The sequence below is a fragment of the Macrobrachium rosenbergii genome, chromosome 50, assembly GCF_040412425.1.
Source record: "Macrobrachium rosenbergii isolate ZJJX-2024 chromosome 50, ASM4041242v1, whole genome shotgun sequence".
Taxonomy (NCBI): Eukaryota; Metazoa; Arthropoda; class Malacostraca; order Decapoda; family Palaemonidae; genus Macrobrachium; species Macrobrachium rosenbergii.
Window position 1 is genome coordinate 28,016,654 of NC_089790.1, and position 21,697 is coordinate 28,038,350.

The window sequence follows — 21,697 nt, forward strand, 5'->3', positions numbered from 1 at the left end:
ATAGCATAAATTGAAATCAAATACGAAAATAACTAAGAATCTGTCCACTCGCGCCCTTCAATTGCATCGTACCTATAATCTATAAAGGAAATTATGTTTCTCTGCTCAAGCTTAATCATTCCTAACTGTTAATATATGAAAAACCATGAAGGTAAAAATGATCATTTGTCTTGGAACTTTACTATAAATGAAAACAATTACCGGTATAATGAATGAAGATTAATTTTAATGCATGCACATAGTGTACCTACACCGTCAAAAATACTGTAAAATGCTTTATTACACAATGGATGTCTTCACTGGCAGTAACCATGCATATCATTAAAAAGGCAATTGACTGTCCTATTCATCTAAAAACAATTCATCAAATCTATAGCAAACATTTTTCATTACAGGGTATATTTTGACATTTTTATTTTTTCATCTTGATTTTTATGAACACATATATACATTACAATAAAAACTTTAAAATGACACCACAATGAGAACCCTAGCATGAAAACTAAATTTACACATACCAATCAAAGCACCATGCAAAGTTTCCAACAGAGTATCAACAAATATTCCCAGTTTTTATCCTCACGTCTTAATGAATAATATCTAGCATATGTAGCATTAAACTACCACTGGAAAGACAATTTAATCTACCTTTCTTAAAGCTAAAAGTTAATATAAACCTAAAACTTAATTTTTAGTATTAGCAAACTTTTTTTTACAATGAAGTAAAATTCTTTGTCCTAAACTAAATTCAACTCTACATTTTGACCTTCCATTTGGTTATTTTGTTTCTTTTACCATATTTTAATAGATTACAACGTTGCGGCTTTAAGGTGACATCATAATCAGTACTCAGCACGAAAACTGGCCAAAAAGAACTATTGCTAAGCTCAAAAGCGGTCAGAGAGATGGGTTCACCACAGGCTTAAGTTTTACACACCAGAAAAACTAAAACGATACACATTTTGTTTCACATCGTTGTATTACAAAGATATTATTCATATCTGTTCGTCATTAGCAACATTAACAACAGAAAATGAAACATCATACTAGTTTTTTCTAATACCAATATCCTTAACAACTTTAAGAAATTGTTACAACAATACAGAATATAACCATGCTCCTCCCATGACCTTGCAACCTAAATGGAAGCCTATAATAAAAGTGTGTTAGCTCCTTTTATATGCACTTATGTTTACTAACACATGCAGACACAAACACTGGACCAGACATAAACAAAGAAGAGCATGGAATGATATTTGCACTAAAACCACCATGTGCCTATGTACCCAACAATCTGTCATCCTCAGGGCAGCCGTAAAGTCAACCCATTACCACCTTTCCCTGCGAATGAAGCAAGGACGAGAGTGGCCCAGATGAGGGCCACGCCTTACCGTTCACCTCAACGCTCACTCCCGAGTAAACCCAGAATCATGTTTACCAAAGTACTTTAATTACAATGCCCTGATTTATGTACAGGAGGGGCTCTCGAGGCCAGTGGCAGAGTGATACCCATTTGCCGCGGTTAAAAACAAGCGTGGCGACTGCTTCATTGCCCGAGTGTCTGAGAGTAGTACAATAAATTCACTGAGAAACAGGTCTTCAGTTTACTTTTAACACAGTCAGCCAGACTACAAATTGAAATTTCTCCTAGGCGTTGGATTGTATCTCTCTGGTCAACAGCTCAAAGATCCGGAGGTGGAGCTTACAATAATAATAATAATAATAATAATAATAATAATAATAATAATAATAATAATAATAATAATAATAATAATAATAATAACGTCCTTGTCATTACTTCTAAGAGCTCCAAACACGAGAAGAAAAAGCAAAGGAAGGCAATGCACAGTGAAAAAAAAAAATTAGACTGAACAAAGATATCAGACTGAAAAAAGAGAAACTAAAATATGCGACAAAGGTAAACTCGCCAGCCAGGATATGGATTCGATATCCTGAAATTATAACGAATGCAACCCTCATTACCTTAGACCTATATACTAACAAAAAAAAGGGGGTTGATAAGTATAACATGGGAATGCATTACAATTTTATTAATTTTAACTATTTATTTAGCATAAAATCATATTTTTCTTCTTTTTGGGATAATGATCATCTATTACCGCTGCGGTGTTTAAAAATAAAGTGAAACAATTAAATAGAGTCATTAATGCTTTGGAAATGGTTAACATATTTTTTTTAATCTGCGAGTCATTTACACAAGGAATGAAAAGGCGAGAAAGCTCAATGGAAAATGCCCAATACCAAAGATTTAATTATTTTCCTTTGTGATAATCATATCACCCTCGCTAGAAACTGCTACCACCTACATTTTCATTCTATTTAACATTTCTTGGTGCACTATTGAAGATTCTGAAAAAAACACTTACCCCGCATTTTGTCATTCCACTCGAACAATCGACATAAAGATTTTCCTTCACATAAAGGCCACACCTCGCTAAAACATATGCCATATATTCTCCTGAAGACCAGGACCCCTTACTCCCCCAAAAGCGTGGTCTTTGATCAAGTGTACAAGGTCTTTCAATATATCTCAGGACAGCAGGGGGCTCTTCCTTCTAAGCAGCTCATCGCTGTCCCATACTGGGCGGAGATAGCGATTACAAATAAACTTCTACATTCTTAACGCCCTTCCTAACTGACGTCCTGCCTTTTAAACGACTAACATGGTGCACGAACCTTACGCGAATAATAACACAAGTATACTGAATTTCATCAACAAAATTTATAAAGGCTTACTGATTTCAACAACAACAACAACAACAACAACAACAACAACAATAATAATAATAATAATAATAACAATAATAATAATAATAATAATAATAATAATAATAATAATAAGGGGCTTATCTTGACAGAAAGGGGTGAGACAGTGTTTAGCAGTTAAAGAGCGTCATCCTATATGAAATCTGTTTATATTAAGCAATTGCTCATCTGAAGCCGAAAACAGCTGTACACAAGAAACGCAGGTGGGAGAAATACAATTTTTGCTGTACTATCATCATTATTATTATAAACAGAGATGAGTTAAAATCGATTAATCAAGGTTTCATAGGTATATTATTATCAATAACGTGAATGAAACTCGGACAACAATTAAAATGGAGCGCACATTTCAAGAGTACTTCCTAAGTGAGGCAACAACGCATATCTTGCAAAAGTATGTGTATATAAAACCTATCCAAATAAAGTTGGTCACTTGTATATCATAAATTTTATTGTTAACATGTCTTGTGTCTTTGCCGAAATTTGCAAAACATAAAAATTTGTTGGAATAATTTCCCGTGATTTGTTCCAAATACACAGAGCTTATTCAGTAACAAAAAGGACACCTACTTGCATTTTCAATCGGTAAAACGTATGCAGTTTGTATTATATTGGACGAGGCATACTCGGCGGTAACCTTTCATAGATACCGACGCTAACAAAATTAGACGAGCGCAGTGACTATTCTACGTAAGGCACTTTCACGGCAGATAAAGCTATACAGTAATCATCGAAGATACACCGAAAATATCCGAGTTTAAAACGGCAAGGGTGAAACAAAAACATATATAAAAAAAATCCTTGTTAAACCGAACGGTAAACAATGAATGAAGGATGCATATCTTCCCCAAGGACGATTCACAGGAGGTTGAGAAAAATGGATATCGTGCGTCGTTCATCAGGTCATAAAAATGAGGAGAACATTTCTATTGCGGAGTCTGACACGCCAAAACAACACGCAGTCTCTCAAATCTCCGATAACTTCCTGAAACTCCCAGATAGAGAGAGGCAAGGCTATCAGAAGGGAAGACATGGCCCCCCTCCCATTTTATTCATGGCTCGCGATACATCATCTGTACGCAGCCGTACCTCACTGCGTTTGTCATTTTGCTACAGGGTAACACCCGAAAGCTGTTTATCATAGTCTTATGACCAAATTCGGGCATCAAGGGACCATTAGAGTACATAAGGAACAATTTATTTTTCTCAGATTCAGCAATTGGGATCGGGTCATCTGCTGGGGTATCTGATGCCCTAGAGGAATGAATGGTTACCTAACGAATTTCCACCGTACTCTCAAGATGCGATTTTGGATAATATCATAATTGCAACGGCAACTCTGAATGTATAGTTTGTACAACGCTTGAAAATCTTACAGGTTAATTTGTCTAATTTATTTGTGGAAAAGAGCGAAATTGCTGGATACCCCACAAAAGGTAGTGTTTGACGCACTTCCTTTTCTTGTAGTCAAGTGAAATATGTTTGCCTTCACATCATACCAAATTCACCTCGAAGTCTTTTTCATCCCTTCAAGTACTTCACGCAGAGGCAACCTTCATTCCCACATCGTAGGAGGTTAAAAATGAGGACTGGGTCACTATTTTAAAAGGAGGGTCGATAGCTCAATTCGAGTCCATCATTATTCTGTTTAAATAATTGGTTACACAGAGGAAAAATGAAGCACGAAATTACGAAAATTCGTTGCAACTCCCTCCAGCCGTGGCAGGGCAACTTCGTACTGAAAAACATCTAAAGTTTTATTCACAAAACCTGCTGCGGACCATCGGTATATTAATGATGATGGCTTCCTTTAGGCTTTGTTGGCCAAGTTTCAATTATCTAACACAAAAAAAGAGAAAATAAATCGTTAAAATGGTTTTCATGTGTTCTCTGCATTATAATGCTTATAGCTAAATACACCGGAGAGATGAACGCAAGTTACTGAAGTCCGACGTACGGGAGACACATGTACACACTTTTTCAAATATTCGTCTATTTAAAAATGAATCCTGTGAAAATTCCATATTACTTAATTACCCGAGATACTGAGGAACAAATTGCAATCACTTAAAGACATGATCACAAAAGAATGCAAGAATTACCCAAAGTTGATCTAAAACTTCTAGGTTAACCTGACAAAACTTGGCTACCAAGACTCCAATTCAAAAGGCGATTATAACACCTTTGTTACTCAATTCACAAGAAGTATATCTTCAATCAAAAACAATGAAAACAGTTATTGCTGTTAGTAATACAATGATATTTCATTCCTCATTTTGTAGGTGCACGCGAGAACCCCTTCGTCAGAGCAGCCTACTACTTTGAGCGACTCAAATCAGTTCTTTTGCAAGACAGCGGCAAATGGAGTTAAGAATGCTGCCTGGGGGTGGTGGTAAGGCGAGTTTGTGCGTGTGTGCGCGCGCGTGTGGAATTAGGCTGTTAAAATCGTCACGACCAAACAAAAATAAACCTCAACTCCAGCCCCATCACCTATATGTGGCATGTGATATCATTCTCACTGGCCGGAGGGATACACAGCAGCCATTCACCTTAATCGCCAGCCTGCCCTTTCCAAGTCCTATCAGGCAGATATGAATGGGAACACTCAACAGTGAGGGAATTCAAATGCTAAAGCCAAGAAACGTTAAGACAACAACCCACAAAATAAGGACTAGGCATTGTGAATAGGAATTAAAGGTGGTAATTCGTAAATGAGCCCAGTCCTCACAACGATTTATAGTCTTCATTAGGGCCAAACAAGTTAACGATGGTCAATGGAAGGCATTATTCCTTCATTAAGCCAACTTGAATCAGTGTCTGATCAATAAAGACCTCCCAGTTCTTTGTGTTCATTTCTGGAGGGGATCCCTAACGTCCAATATCGTACGACAGACGTAAGCCATTATGTAAAAACTCATGGATATAAAGTATACAAGCTTATAGACTCTAGGACTTATAATAAGAGGCTTCACAAAGTTTCACCCCCAATCAGATGAACGAAAATTGATTACATGACCCATCAGAATGTCTACCACATATTCGAATGCACTTCTGTGTCCAACTCCCCAAAGTAGATGCAAGAACGCCAGACATCATGAATAAATCATATCTAGATACATGTACGTTACGTGATACCTCAGGTCTTTTTGTACTTCTCACAGGACCCGACTCGCATTCCAAAGGACACGCTGTTAAGATCAAAAGATATTCCGCCTTGAATATACTTTTAAATAGAAGTTTATTTATCCTTATAAATCTCCAGCAAGACTTTCATAATAAGACCTGCGTATGACATTCTGAAGTGTCATCCTCAGAACAAAAGTCACTTGGTCAGAATTCATACTGGAATAAATGGCATCAGGTGAATATATCACGTGAATTCAAGTAATATATAAGATTAAGGGTTGCTGACTCCAACAGCGCAACGCTGCTGCTGTTATTCTTTTTTACATATGTTCACCGACATTCAACGTTCAGTTGAACTCTCCATGACAAATTTCACACCTCACAAAAATCATACTTACTCTCTCGAGAGGTTTTCTTTGAGCAACTAAGGTCAGGAACCGAATATTTTACCCAAATAAATAGCCCCCAACACTTAAAAAAAAAAGTTTGGTGGTTTCATTTTTGCTTTCGACTAAGATAGAAAGAGTTGCTGTAAGCACAAAAAGCTATTACTTATGGATTAAATTTCTTCAGTCTCTTCATGCCAATGGACGAGTAATTACACTCAAGCCCGCAGTTGGAGAGAGAGAGAGAGAGAGAGAGAGAGAGAGAGAGAGAGAGAGAGAGAGAGAGAGAGAGAGAGATCCGGGAGGGTAAATTGTGAGACAAGATACACGAGGAGATGAAGCCTGATCTATGAGATGTATAAGAGTCTGCTCACCGAACGTCGTATCTAACCTTAGTTCCAGGGTTAAGGCTGGAATGAGGATGACCTCACTAAATGCAAATGGCGCCATTAATTGGAATAAGTAAAAAATAATCATTGCTACACTTGAAAAACATATCATAAAGGCTACCTGAATACAGTTGTAGGAATTTTTTTATTAATTATTTCCTTGATTATTTAAAAATTTTACGCACTATGCTTACAACATAATCCAACAAAAAATTTCTACTGGTTTTTCCCCAGAGATTTCAAGCACGACGTGTACAACATTTTAAAACTGAATTCTTGTCTGCAGGTATTAACTATAATGACTACATGTATTAATACAAACGATTATAAAAAGAGCTGTACCTAAGACCCAAAGAGTGATTTGTAAACAAAACAGTTTTATAATATTTGGTAAACAAATACATATACGATCAGCGAAGTTAACCAAAAATGGGTTTGGTCATTACTTGGACAGGTACCTACAATGATATGACAGGCTGGCGGCCACATCCCAAAGAGACTTGCTGAACATCGAAAAGGAAGCATCTTCTAGAGCCACAAATTATAAAAAACAAACACAAATACAAAAGGAAAAATCCGCATGCACATGTATATGGATAAAAGGGGCTGTATCCCAGACAGACGGACGGTCGGCCCATAGCTCTAAGATTTACGTTGCAAAATCTGTATGAAAATCTAATGGATTTCCGCGGCACCAAATGCAACCATTTTGGAGGACACCAGTAGCACCTACTGCTGTGTTCAATGAGGTTTAGAGAGAGAGAGAGAGAGAGAGAGAGAGAGAGAGAGAGAGAGAGAGAGAGAGGAGCATCATGGCCTGCAAATGCCACGCCCTAAGCGCTTATGAAATCTTTGCTGTAAATTACTAAATAAAAAAAGAACGATTGAAAACAAGATAATAACAGCATTTGATCTCAAAGAAGCGATCGTATGTCCTTCAGTCCATACAAAAGAAACGATAAGATATCGAGATGAATGCGGGTTTCATTTCTTCCAATCACTGTTGAGGAGGAAGAAGCCTAACGCTCCTCCCACGATGAACAAAAAAAAAAAAAAAAAAAAAAAAAAAAAAAAAAAACCTACAAAGAAAAAGAGTTGTCCAAGGTCGGATGATCGTCCATTTGGCGATACTATATTTATTCTTCTACCAAAGCTATTTACTGAAGCCTCCCTGAGATAAAATTCCGAGATGCTTCTTTCAAGTCACTGTGGAGTTTATACATATGCGATAGCAACAATTAAAAGCGCTGTATATTTTCAAACTCAATCTGGTTTTTGACATATCTAATAGTAAACACACACACACACAAAAAAAAAGACCCAAAAATTAACTCATCTACCCTTGGAACTCTAGACATGGCCCTGAATGAACAATAAAAATCTAAACAAACCTTACTTTAAAATAGAGGTATAAATTAAGTAAACTACTGCATCTGGTTAAGGGGAACGAAAGTCAGAATCTGATCAAATAAAAAAAAAAAATAGGGAAACTTATACACGTATATTTCTCCCTAGAAAAAACATTTGTTTACGCAAAGCAAATTACTGTCAAGAAACTTTTCACGGATTACCCGCAAAACGTTTTTTAAGGTTATCTTCAACCTAAAGGTGTAAATGATAAAACAACCACACACACACACACACACACAATGCAAAAAATAATTTTCCATTATGAGTTTAAACAGGACAAGTAAACGTTGTCGTTCGCTTTCAGATATACAAAAACAGGAATCTGAAGGAAAAAAATATAAAGTAATTAAGCAAGCATACAGTATTATGAAAATCAAATCTCTGCACGTTACACAGCTCAAATACGACAGCTAAAGAATGGAGCAATCATAGTCTCTGCCAAGCAACTTTGGAATCCTCTTCTGCGCACGCGTTCGCAACGAGCTGTCTTTTAGGGGGAGATTCCTAACCCTTTGACTAAACGGTCTTCGTAAGACGGTGGTGCTGCTCCTTAGCAAGGGAGGCTGAAAGGCTGCACTCCTCCCCCTTCCAAGGGGTAACCTGGGGGTAGCTGCAGTATGAAGTAATATCATGCGACCGGGTGTTGTTTCACAACTCCATAATGAGTGTGTATGTTGGTATGTGTTCCCGGAGGGGATGACTTTTGAGAATGGCACAGGGTACAAGTCAAATATAACTAGGCATAACAGTAATGTAACCACTTAAAAATATTTACTGATATACAAATTACTAGCATCTTAAAGGTTAAAATACCACTAGAATTTCATTTAATTTCAAAAAGAAATGACAGGGAAAATGTAAACCACACCCTTCATTATAATCAGCTTATACCTTTGCCGACCTAGATTCGTAGTTCAATTAAATCTGAGAAATTCTTAGAGAAGTCTACAAACATGGTAAAATCTCAAAGCCACTACATGTAATCAATACGAACAATCAAATGAAATGTATATAAAAGACAAGAAATACTGTCCAAAAATCAATAATGCTAAACATCGTACGAACGTAAAACAAAGAGCTCAGCAAACGCTCTTAACAGAAATATATTTAGAAAAAAAGGGAGTAGTCCGATGCGTCTAGGGGCGATAACACAGATATAAAACAAGTCCCACGACTTTAAAAATGGTGATCACAAAGATTTCTTATGTGCTTTGAGGGATAACTAGGGAGGGTAGAGAATCGAAACTTACAGAACAGTCAATGCTTATGCTATAAAGGGACATCACGTCTCCAAGCCATCTCCTCCCTTTTACTGGTATCTACACAAGGACTTTCCTCTATTTCATTTATGGTACTTATTTCTCAATCTGTCCTGCCGTCTGATTCCTAATACTGCTCTTAAACCTTTACTCTCAAGTCGACACAATCTTTAAGATATAGTTTTATCGTCATACCATAATTCACACTCGTTTAGCATACAGACCGTACTAGAATAATGTAAAATCTTACTTTCATATTAAATTTCAGTATTTTTTAATTTTTTATTTGCCTTTTTTTAGTTTTTCACCAAATTCCAACTCTGAAGAACTGTGCCGGATAAATTTGTTCCTAAGTACCGGAAATATTCAGTCATTAATCTTAATTCTAATGTTATTTCAACTGTCTGTGTATACTCTGTCCTCATTACTTTTGCTTTTCTTTAATTCATTTTGAGTCTCATCTCTCTAGATATATCATGCATTCTATTAAGCAAGCTCTGTAAATCGTGCGGTGTTTTGCTTATTAAAACAGTATCATCTGCATATTTTACATCTGTCAAGTTTCTGTCGTTTCTCTAACCTAAACCTTTTCCATCTCCAATCACTTTTATAAAATCTATAAGGAGGAACAGCCCTTTATACACACATACATACACACACATATATTAGGTCTATATATACATACATACACACACATATATATAATATAATGCTATTTCACATCATATAACGTGGGTTTAAAAAAAAAAAAAAGCAGTATAAGGGTCACTGCTACAATCATATTTCTACCTTTCGAAAACTCCCGCAACGTTAAATGCTTCACAGTCTACACTGAAGTTTCATCAGCAGCTCGCAAAACTTCTCTATGTAGACAGTCATTCATCTCTACCTAACACTCGCGTGGTTTCTGGATATTAGAATCCTCCTTCCCAATACCATTATTACACAGTCCATCCGGGCTTTTTAGGTTTTCCTCTCTCCCGCCCTCCGAACACTTTCAAATTATTCACTCTTTCCACCAAACTATCATCTTTCAATCTTTCGAAATGACAAAACACAACAGTTCCACAACATATATTTTATCAACACACCATCTTCTCCCTATCACTTATTTTGTCATCAGTCTTCTCACTATTGTTACACCTCTATATAATTCTTACAATCTTTCTGCTACATCACCTTTACCTTTACACAAAGGGACAATAATTACTCAAACCTTCCAGACACACCTTACAAACCCTGGACAGCACTTCAATTGTATTTCCAGCACCACACGACACCATCTCGTTTGTAATCCCATTAACTACCATGGTCTTTCCAGTCTTCCACATCTTGACTACCCTTTTACTTCAACAAGTATTCTCAAATCTAAACTGATCCTTGCCAGAAATCTTCAAAACACTCAGCTTATGGACCTAGAACTACATTCACTGCACTCTGCTTCTCTCCACCTGCTAGAAAGTGAACACAAAGTTACCCATGGAAAAACTAATGTAAAATTAAAGTGGCATGTTTTGTACAGAATCCCCATTCACCTTCAACTTGAAGCCACCCCTCCAAACACACACACACACAATATATATATATATATATATATATATATATATATATATATATATATATATATATATATATATATATATATATATATATATACATATATACACACATATATATATATATATGTATATATATAAATATATATTTCTAGATACTGGACAACAATGACGCGCATAGAATGTAGACGGGTGCCTTAGGGAAAGGGAATTAAGGACCCTACCAAAACGAGACGCAATAATTAATTACCTGTTAGCAGAGCATTTACCACAGTCAATACAAAATTCTTCGAGATGAACTGTTATATGCAGTTAGCAGTAAAGGAGGGAACTTGTTTTTGAGTGAACAAAAATTAGGAGAATGTAAACCCAGCTCAATACGCAAAAGAACAAGCCGACTCTCTCTAACATGGGAAAATCCCCTTCATGCTGTTGAAGGAGGAAGGAGGATGGAGTGCTGCTTATAACTAGAAAATATAACAGTTGGAAGTAATAATCAGTTCTGAAGGGGAAGCGTAATTCTTTGTAAATAATAAGCTACATGATTCGTCTAAAATTTGTTTGGCTTCAAAAAACATGCTACAAGTTAATGATTTCTGTTTATCAACAGATAAAAACATTAAAATATTCAAGAGGAATTAGGCTTTTTTTTATAAAAAAAAAAGTAAAAACAAGAAAACTTTCATTATACCAAATGTCCATCTTTTTAAATGTTAATTTAATATCAGCTGTCAGGTTTCTGAAGGAAACTGCGCCACAAAATCGCCTTAAGTGAGCAATGACAAAAACATCGATAACAAAATAACAATGGTAATTAGTTTTTATCCAAAACATTAGGTCGTAACACAATCTCCTTACACGATGCGTTGTCGCCCACATGATTAATGTCCTGGTAATGATTAGAGCACACTTTAATCTCCACAGAAATATATTTTAGTCTCCCCAAGGCCCATCTAATGAGCACCTCTCCGCTGATATCTTTCATTTGGAAGCTACTTATAGCATGTTAATCAGCAGTACAATAAAAACTTCATTTATGGCTCCTACTGGAACACTCGACAAAGAATAAGGCATGGCAAGAATACATAAGATAGTCTCAACCTTAATTCGAACACATAAAAAAACACGCATCTCTGGATACCTGAGTTAATTTCTAAAGTCAAGGTATTTTAAAGAGAGTTATTTTTTACTGTTTACTTTTGTTTTCCAGTAATACAAGGAAAACAAGTTTATCCTCATTCATTTAAAGAAATGAAACCAAAATGAGTGAAGAATATTGCTCATTAATTAAGACGAACACTAATAACACTTGCAACACCTGAAAGATACCTGATAGTCAATAAGGAGGCAAGATATATATATATATATATATATATATATATATATATATATATATATATATATATATATATATATATATATATATATATATATATATATATATATGTGTGTGTGTGTGTGTGTGTGTGTGTGTGTGTGTGTGTATAATAACTAATTATATGTTACTACACTGCCAGACACAGTTCCATGCATTCGAGTCTAACCTATTTCTTGAGACTGTATTTCTAGGCCCAAGTAACATCATTATAAAAGACTAGCGTTTAAAACTTGTTACATATCGTAACATTACAGGAAACAACAGATATCTTATACTCACACACAAACACACACACACACACACACAGGGGGAAGGACAATAGCGAATTTTGGGACAAGAAAAACGAGGTTTAAAAATACTTGTTGCTTATAAAATATTCGACATAATAATCTCAGAAGCAACATTTCGACGACGGTCTGTAGGAATCCCAGAGGAAACTATCATATATTCGAAGGACCATTTCCTCAAGCCTTGAATTAAATGGGTCTGTCACACAGCGAACGTTCAGCACGGAGTAAAGCGTTTAATTAAAGCCTGCCTTAATGAAACACAGCAAACAGACGTGAGTATTAAAGCTGATGCTACTCAGGGAACAATTGCATAATGAAGCTATCATTCTCATGCGATGGCACTCCAGGTAATGACTCGTGTACCAAATGTGATGAGAAAAAATTATAACTTGTGAAAATTATTTCCTTTTCACCTGCACATATTATCAAGGTCTGTTACGTTTGCTTTTGTCACTTTGCAACATGGAAATTCCATTTCCGGGTAGAATTTGTGGCTGGTAACAAAACACACTCGTAAACTGAGGCGAAAAGAAAAATCTAGGTTTATAGTGGAAATTAAATGGGACAGCACAATTCTCAACAGTTCCAAACAACATCCTATTCCAGATAATTATACTTAAATCAAATTTGATAAAAGATATGACTTTCTTTTTTTTTATTTGCTTATTGCGTCATAGGGAAAACTTTCAGAAATCCCAGATCTCGATTCGGATAACCCTCAAAATGTAATTAATTTGACTCTGCCACCGTCCATTCATTACAAAATTGTCCATAAAAATGGCCAGACAACATTGTGAGTAATACTGTTTATCTCAAAGCTCTATCAAAGGCACGTTTGTGGCTCTTTCTTATCACCAGACCTTCACCATCTTCTTGGAATAGACCCTTTTTGGAAGTCAAGACCATGAAGGTCAACCGGTTTCACGTCTTTCATAATCTGCGTTTCCAGAATGCAGAAATCTTGTCCATACTCTGTATTTCCTGAATGATTTAACCGTTCGCTCTTTAAGAAGCGTTTTTGTCTTCACTCTGCGCGCGTAAGTCCACCAGAGCAACCCCTTCTTGCTGGTGCTACCAGGCTTCACTTAGTCAGCCTTTCCCGCCTTGGCTTCTTCTCCATAAATGGAAGACGATCGACTCATGATTCAAATTATCTTGTTATCTTGTAACCTATTGACTTTTCCCTTGAACGCTTTCGCAACAGCCACCCCAAAGATCTTACCCAAATGACTGCCTTATTAGTTGATTCTCCTTTCACTGCTCATTCATTCTGCGGGTAGCGCACAGCTGAAGTCCGAATGGAACTTTTCGTACGTAAATAGTTCAAGACCAATACAAACTATGGTAAACGCAATAAAAACTGTACAAAGTGTTTCTATAAGAGAGCATTTTTTAAAAGATCAATTTACAGCGAAAATGTTTTTCACTTAATAACTGAAGATGATTATGGATGAATTCATTTAGATTTGTCCCTTACAATATCCAGTTCATAAAAAGATCAATATTAGGGTTCTTATTTAAAAAACCTGAATTGATTCAAAATGCTGAAAATATTCACTTTACAAAGCGCAGCTGTTTATACAATGGTTCTGTTCAGAAATGGCCAATAGTGAAAACTTTTAATAATAATAATAATAATAATAATAATAATAATAATAATAATAATAATATCAAGATCAATAAAACCGCTCTAAGATTCTGGTTAAGAAATACTGAACAATCTATTTGTGCTTAGAAGCCCTGTCCTATCAGCCCTCATTCTATCCATCTGGTGAGCAATTGATTGATAAAGGTATTACTGAATGGCTTGGTCTCTGGCGTCATATTGGCTTTTGAATGCATAAGGCTTAAATTTCTTCTTTCCTCCCTGTGATTTTTCGCAACTTTTAATTCTAGGACTAACACACTAAACACTCTGGGTGCCATGACCTCAAGGTTCCTTCTCTCAGTATGGTCGACGCATCTTGGCTCCAACTGTCCACATTCATCTGTATCTTGTCAGAACATCCGCCATCATGACTGGGATTAATCAAGATGGGGGAGGGGAACGGTTCACAAGTCAAACATGTCACCTTTTAAGGGACACAGGCGTTGGTGACTTAAGCTTATACGTCAAACGACACGTCTTGGAAGGATGGGTTGTCATCCATTCAATAATGGGCACGCCCTGAGGAACGAGGAGTTGACTAACAACAGATGGCAAATTCGAAAACATTTATTTCAACTGAGGGAATGATCGTATCAGAATTACGGTTTAAAAAAACTAGAAATGAATCTCACAGACTGTTCAGAAAATCTTTTTTGAACAGTCATTTAACCCATTCCAGCCCCCCACCCCTAAGAGAGAGAGAGAGAGAGAGAGAGAGAGAGAGAGAGAGAGAGAGAAATCACTTTCTTGGATGAAACAAGACTACGAAACTGGGTCTCATCTCACAGTCTCTGCTTATTATAAAAAACTTACGCCTTATTAAATATTCGACAAATAAAAATAATCTGACATTGTATTCATGTATGCAAACAATATTTCTTAGTAGGTAGTTTTTAAATCAATATTACCTTGTTACTAGTGTGTTTCACTTGAACGAGTTTTTGCACTTTTTAGGTTAGTGCTATGTGTAGTACAGTGCCAGTGAAATGGAAAGGTAATTTCCTTCAAAAATGCAATCCTAGTTCTTTATTTGTTATTGGGTTTTATCTGTCCATTAATGCTTATTTTTTACTTGTCGAATATTTAATAAAGTGTAAGTTTTTGATAATAAGCAGAGACTGTGAGATGAGGCCCAGTTTCGTAGTCTTGTTTCATCCATGAAAGTAATCTCTCTCTCTCTCTCTCTCTCTCTCTCTCTCTCTCTCTCTCTCTCTCTCTCTTGGGGAGGGGGACTGGAATGGGTTAGATGCCGTTCTTTTTTTAGTTAGTAAAAAGCTCTCTGGGAGGGCATACCTCCGCCAACATATTCTCCCCAAGGTAATCTATTTCTACCTCTCCCAAAATTTTATGACATTAGGCTCACCTTCGATAAAATTTGTGAACCCATCCACACAATTTTTTACGTAATCCAGCAGAAAACTGTCAAATAAGCTAAAAGACTAACAAACCAAACCAAATTCATCATCTTTTCGTAGGTCAGAACAAGACAATATTATTCTCAACATTTTTCTCTCTTGTGAGCTCAACTATCTCCTGCGACTGTTCAAGTCTATCTCTGCTACATTTACATAAAGAATTATATTCAAGTCTATCTCTGCTACATTTACATAAAGAATTATATTCAAGTCTATCTCTGCTACATTTACATAAAGAATTATATTTAAAGTTTAAACAAAGAAAAGAAGAAAAAAAAATTGCTGTATATATTATACAGGTGCGCACAAACGTGGGATGACAATTATTATGATTCAACTACAACGCAGACGAAGAGCATACTGGTAGAATGCGCGTTCCCTCAAAAACAAGCTGCCCTTCATTTAAACTTCGTTCTTTCATTATTGGAGAATAACTTTAAATACACACCCTGCCAAGATGCCAACATTTCGTTCACTGTATGTCTGACTGGCGAATGACATTTTAGTTCTTAATCTACGAAGCTAGTCAAAACTTAGAAAGGTGTCACAGTTCAGCAACTCTCAGCCCTCAACCCCGCTTAAAGTAGGTCGACTAATTTCTGCTTCAGAAATCCCACTCTGGAAAATAATTCCCTGTGGATTTCAAAATGGTTCCCACAAAATACTTTCCTTTTGATTATGTTGTCACCTGCCAAGTCAACACCTGTATCTATATCACTATTTAACCGCAAGTCCAGCACCACTGGTCTTTGATTAAAAACTTGAATTCAGCACACAGAACCAATAGATTTTCACCGCAAGACTTCCTTCTCAATGGCCACAAATCCTATCACTGCAACCAAAACATCTGTAGCTACTCTGGCTCTTTCACTAATTACACGGATTATGTATCATCACTAACATTCACTTTGATCTCATTCACAGAACCTCAACCTCAAAACGACTTTCTCCACTCGGGAGAAGGCAATACTGATCAAACCAAGCTTTCACATCGTTATCAAGTGAAGGGCGACAAGCCAGGAAGCCAATCTATTTCAGTACCTCTATTTAGACAGCATTGAATGGGAAAAAATAAAAGAAGAAATGAAAAAGAAACCGGTCCCTATCTCCCCATCCAAAAAAAAAAAAAAAAAAAAAAATCTGAAAACTTGGTAATTTAGAGAAAGTGGCAGCTAACAAATCAATTAAATTGCTAACCCCAATTTATGTTTTACATGTGTTGGTAAAAAGTAAATACAAATCAAGAACTTTTGTAATTCTTGTTTCTTTCAAAGATATACATATATAAAAAATTTCTATTATATGAATAAACAATTTTCTTCAGTGCAGGGTCATAAAAGACTATCTTGAATATCGAGACCTTCCTCCTATCTGTCAGTCTCACGGGTTTATGCTGTCGATTTCATTTATTTCTGCCTGTCATTTTTTCACGATTCCAGAACAGTAAATTTCCTAAATTTCCTGGCTATTAAAAATCCATTCATACGTCACATTTATAATGCACTAAATATATAGGTTATAATATCAATGTCATTCCTAATATTACGCAAGAGCTTCGAGTGCGGACTTGTGTGATACTAACAATCTAAAGGAATATCTTTGCGTATTGAATATTATCACTGTGAGAGCGAAGAGGGAGGGAGATTATATGCTGCAGCGTAACAGCAAGAATCTTCTCTTATATATTAACACGTCATAAAATGACGCCCAGTACCTGCATATTTTCGTGCCTTTGAATCAGAAAAACGGCCAAAACACGACTCCAAAATATCACTTATCCAAGAGGTTTCAACAGAATTTAAGATACAGAGAATGTAGTCACAGAACGTGCGTGTTTTTCGTTTCCTTCCAACCGTGGTAGCTGAATACAAATGTGGAAGATATGCATTCGAGAAATGGTCGTTAACTTTAATTTTGACAATTTAATAGGTCTCCAAGTCATTCGACTTTTGGGATTTCATTAAAATCTTTTGAATAACTGGAAATTATTCACAGGACTTCGCGCAGCTGAATTCTGACAAATATTCCGTGTTTGGAGACATCCAAATTTTTTTTTTTTTTTTTTTTAGAAAATACTCTTGGAAATAGTGATGTTTAAATCAAGTTTATCTATTTAACTACACCAGATAATTTATGAGTTTTGAGAAGCGCACCCACGTGAGAGGACCCTTCGGATAATTACAAGAGGAGCAGAGACAACGTTGGAACCACACCCATCTCATTATGCATACACATAACGTCAGCTCGAATACTACATTTAATGGGCCTCCTCACACGCCTTCATACCCGAAATAACTCACGAATTTCCCGAATGGCAGGACGTTTGCTATATTATTTCTTTTCTTCCATGGGAAAATAAATTTTAAAAAAGTTTTATAACAGTCATCCCATTGTTTTCAAATTTCCATCGCCTTCACAAATATCTTTTGAATGAGAACTGAAGCACATGACAGCACTCTAATCTACACCAGTCATGACAGTCCACTCTAAGGAATGGAGAGAGAGAGAGAGAGAGAGAGAGAGAGAGAGAGAGAGGTTTTAACCTTGTCTCTTGAAAGGAGAAAGGCTGTCGAACTCACGGGAAAATATACGGAATACAAGACATAATACAGAGTAAGTATTTGATTCGTTCGTCAGTTAATTAAAAGCAAGGCTTCATCTTCACCTGCTTTGTTGAACTGGAGCGATTGTTAATAAATACAGACTAGGGTTACTCATCCCTTGACTTGTCATGAGTTCAGGGTTATACATCGACACTTTACACCACCTGAGGTTACAAAGCATGTCTGCACGTCAAAGCTAAGTCACTGTCAAGGTTTTAAACCTTTTCTTTTCTGCCCTATCACGAAACCAAATTGCAATCCCTGGATGATTTTGTTCACATTTCGGAACTTGAAAAACCATAACTGGCTCTTGTAAGATGCAAAAAATTGGAAAAATAATATTTAATTTTGAAGGATCCTGAGAGGCATTTCTGAAATTCAGAAAATTTTTTAGCAATGTGTAGGTAACAGAATGGTGCCCCTTCATTTCTACACCAGTACTCAAAATATACTTAACAGCTGAAGAAAATATTAGATTTGCGAAACTGCAATCATGGATTTGAGACTAATATCAATATACACCACTTCATTTTATATGCAAGCAGTTTTGTAAAAAAAAAAAAAAATAAATAAATACACCGCTGAAAGACACAAGGCAAACCAGCAAAGAATTTTTTCTTCACACTAAAGCAATGTCATTATCTCCCATTTGAAATCTCAAATGTAGCTTTACAGAGGCAGACAGACCTTGAGTTTGTCACCAAGCTACCACTTCAAAGCATGTGGTAATAGGATTAAAATTTGGAGTCTCTTTTAAGAGAGAGAGAGAGAGAGAGAGAGAGAGTAGGGTGTAAGTCGGCGATTCTGTGCGTCACTGCCAAAAGGAATGGCGTATGAGCCTGATAAAGACATCCTTAATCCCGGATCATTGGGAATGAAGCTCAATAAAACATCTGATTACCTGCGTAGTATCTACATAAAAAAATTCAAATGAATGCTTTTTGTACTCTCTGTTGAGAGAGAGAGAGAGAGAGAGAGAGAGAGAGAGAGAGAGAGAGAGAGAGAGAGAGCTAGCTTCAAAACTAATGACCACTTTCCATTCGGGAACTCAGTTTCACCTGGTTAAACAATAATTACAAGATCAGCTGCTCCTGAATGCCAGGTGAAATGTATTATTTCCAGACCGCATCTTACGAAAACATTTGTCTATTTAGGCTTAGCATAAATAACCTATGCAAGTTTTGTCCCAAACTAGAAAATAAAATTCAATCCAATATGACAAAAACAAATGATGACCACTGTTATTGTGACCCCACATCACATACCGAATAGCTACAGAAAATAAAAGACAGTACAGCAAAACGCAGTGGAGCAGAGTCCTTGCTCGTAATGGCTTCTGCTGCTCAACACTTTGCTTCCGCCAGCGGTCTATAATGTTGTCAGGAGCCAGGTTATCCATTCATTCACTCAGGGGGGTTAGTGATCATCGTGCAATGTAAATAATTTTCAAACAAAATAATCATATCAAATAGGACTAGAAGTCTCCCATTGTCAGAACGGAAGTCGACCCTGTGCCTGCAGTTTGAAAGAGCTCGATTTCTTTGAAAAAATAAGGTGGTGAATTTTATGGTATATGAAAAAACTGCTTATGTATTGCATCTCATATCCTGGTGATAATAATAAAACATAAATGAAAGAAATGATCTCAACTGAATATCCACCAACGGCAAGAAAGAATCATGAAAGTACTTATGATACACCGCAATGGTTTGGTTAGAAATCTTATCTATGACTACAAATACCTCCTTTGTTATAGTGTCAATATGAACTAAAATGCTCAGCATTTCCGAGTTGCGGAAATGTTCTAAAATACCTAAGAAGTTCCCCAAATATTCAATCCACTACCTTTGCATAAGAAACCATGATTATTAAGACTACATAATGAGCGGGCAACTTGGGTATTTGTCTAAAACTATCATTACAGGACATTCTTGCCACACACGCTGTCAACGGCACTTTCAAGGGTAAGTGTGTGTGTGTGTGTGTGTGTGTGTGTGTGTGTGTGTCTGTGTGCTACTCCTAGATATACCTATTTACAAATGATTTCTGCATCAACTTCCACAGAATAACAACTGCATATTTTGTGACCTCCAAGACCAGTTCATGTGCATTTCCTTCTTGTCTGACCTTCTGTTATCTGGAGCATAACACTTAGCAAACTCATTATAGTCAGCTGAGCAATTCATCACGACAAGAAGGGCAGGCATTCCTTATTACCTCAGGTACATAATTGCTTGAAAGCTAATGATAGATGCTGCTGGCTGCTGACCTCTAGCTGCTGTTTTGGCAAGCAATGCTTCCAGTTGTCTAAGCCTCTGCATATTTATTCTCATGTCATAAACTTTCCTTTATTTCGTAACTATTTCTCGGAAAATTCAAAGTGTGAACGAAATTCTAAACGGGCAGTAAACCAATCTATTCACCACCATGTTCATTTCGAATCTAAACGGTTTCCGAAAGTTTTGTTCTGATTATTATTGCATTCAAAACTTGCTGGTGTTTGCACTTTCAGAAAAAATCTTCATTCTAATTTCTCAAGAAGCAGAGAACCAATGATAATGATAAAAAATTGTAAAGTATATTGAATTTTTCAATGGATACATTATTAAACTTTATTTCAATTTCTTCTAAGAGCGCTCGTTACTAAAGCATCGAAATTCATATTTTAACTGAAACAACCCAGTTTAACATAAAGATTTACATCTCCGAACCCACAATTACATACATATTCATACACAGAAAAATGGAACACAACAGTATAAGCAACATCGTAATAAATATGCAATACATAATATATATCATGCAAATAAAAATATAATTGCTATATGTTACGACTAAAAGCAAAAAAAATTCTATCAATTTTATTATCAATGACGAGGCAATATTAAAGCAACTTTAATGTTCATGCATAAAACGTTTATAAAACCCTACTGGAAATACAAACTTTTCCATCAATACAGCAAGAACATACAACTGTTCATTTCACAATGCATCTTTTCCGCAACAAAACAAATACTATTATGTTATTAATACGTGGAAAACGGGCTACAGTAGCTTGTCGAGAAAAGAGGCGTTAATTTTTCTGAAATCGTCAGTAAAGGAAATAGAAAACACATCACGGAATAAGAAGGCAGACTGTAATGATGACAGTGAGAGGAAAAACAGGCCTAAAGCCTTGACCAAATCAGTTGGATTTTGATACGTGAGCTACCTCCCTTTTCAGTTAAAGAAGCTTTACTTTAATGCATCCTTTGCTGATTGATAGGTTAAAATTTGTGTTTGCAGACAGGCATACGAGACACTCACCCGTTCAGGAGGCTTAAACCTGCCACCAGGAGTCCCCTAAGAACACAAGGAAGGTTAAGAAGTTAAGGTTAGTTATAAAAACCCACAGGCAATTTAAAGTAACTATCAGCAAGAATGAACAAGCCTCTTACACGTGCCAGCATT

General features: G+C 36.2%; 1 protein-coding gene across 6 annotated transcripts in view; it reads right to left on the reverse strand.

The window, feature by feature from the left end:
• Positions 1–21,697, reverse strand: part of Btk29A (tyrosine-protein kinase Btk29A) — a 666,915-nt gene that overhangs the window by 39,131 nt on the left and 606,087 nt on the right. For 3 of the 6 annotated variants that reach the window (XM_067094352.1, XM_067094350.1, XM_067094348.1), the window contains one exon: positions 21,554–21,589. The exons of the other annotated variants lie outside the window; for them this stretch is intronic. In XM_067094352.1, the coding sequence (XP_066950453.1) occupies positions 21,554–21,589 (36 nt within the window). The remainder of the gene's footprint in view (positions 1–21,553; positions 21,590–21,697) is intronic. 6 annotated transcript variants of the gene reach the window in all.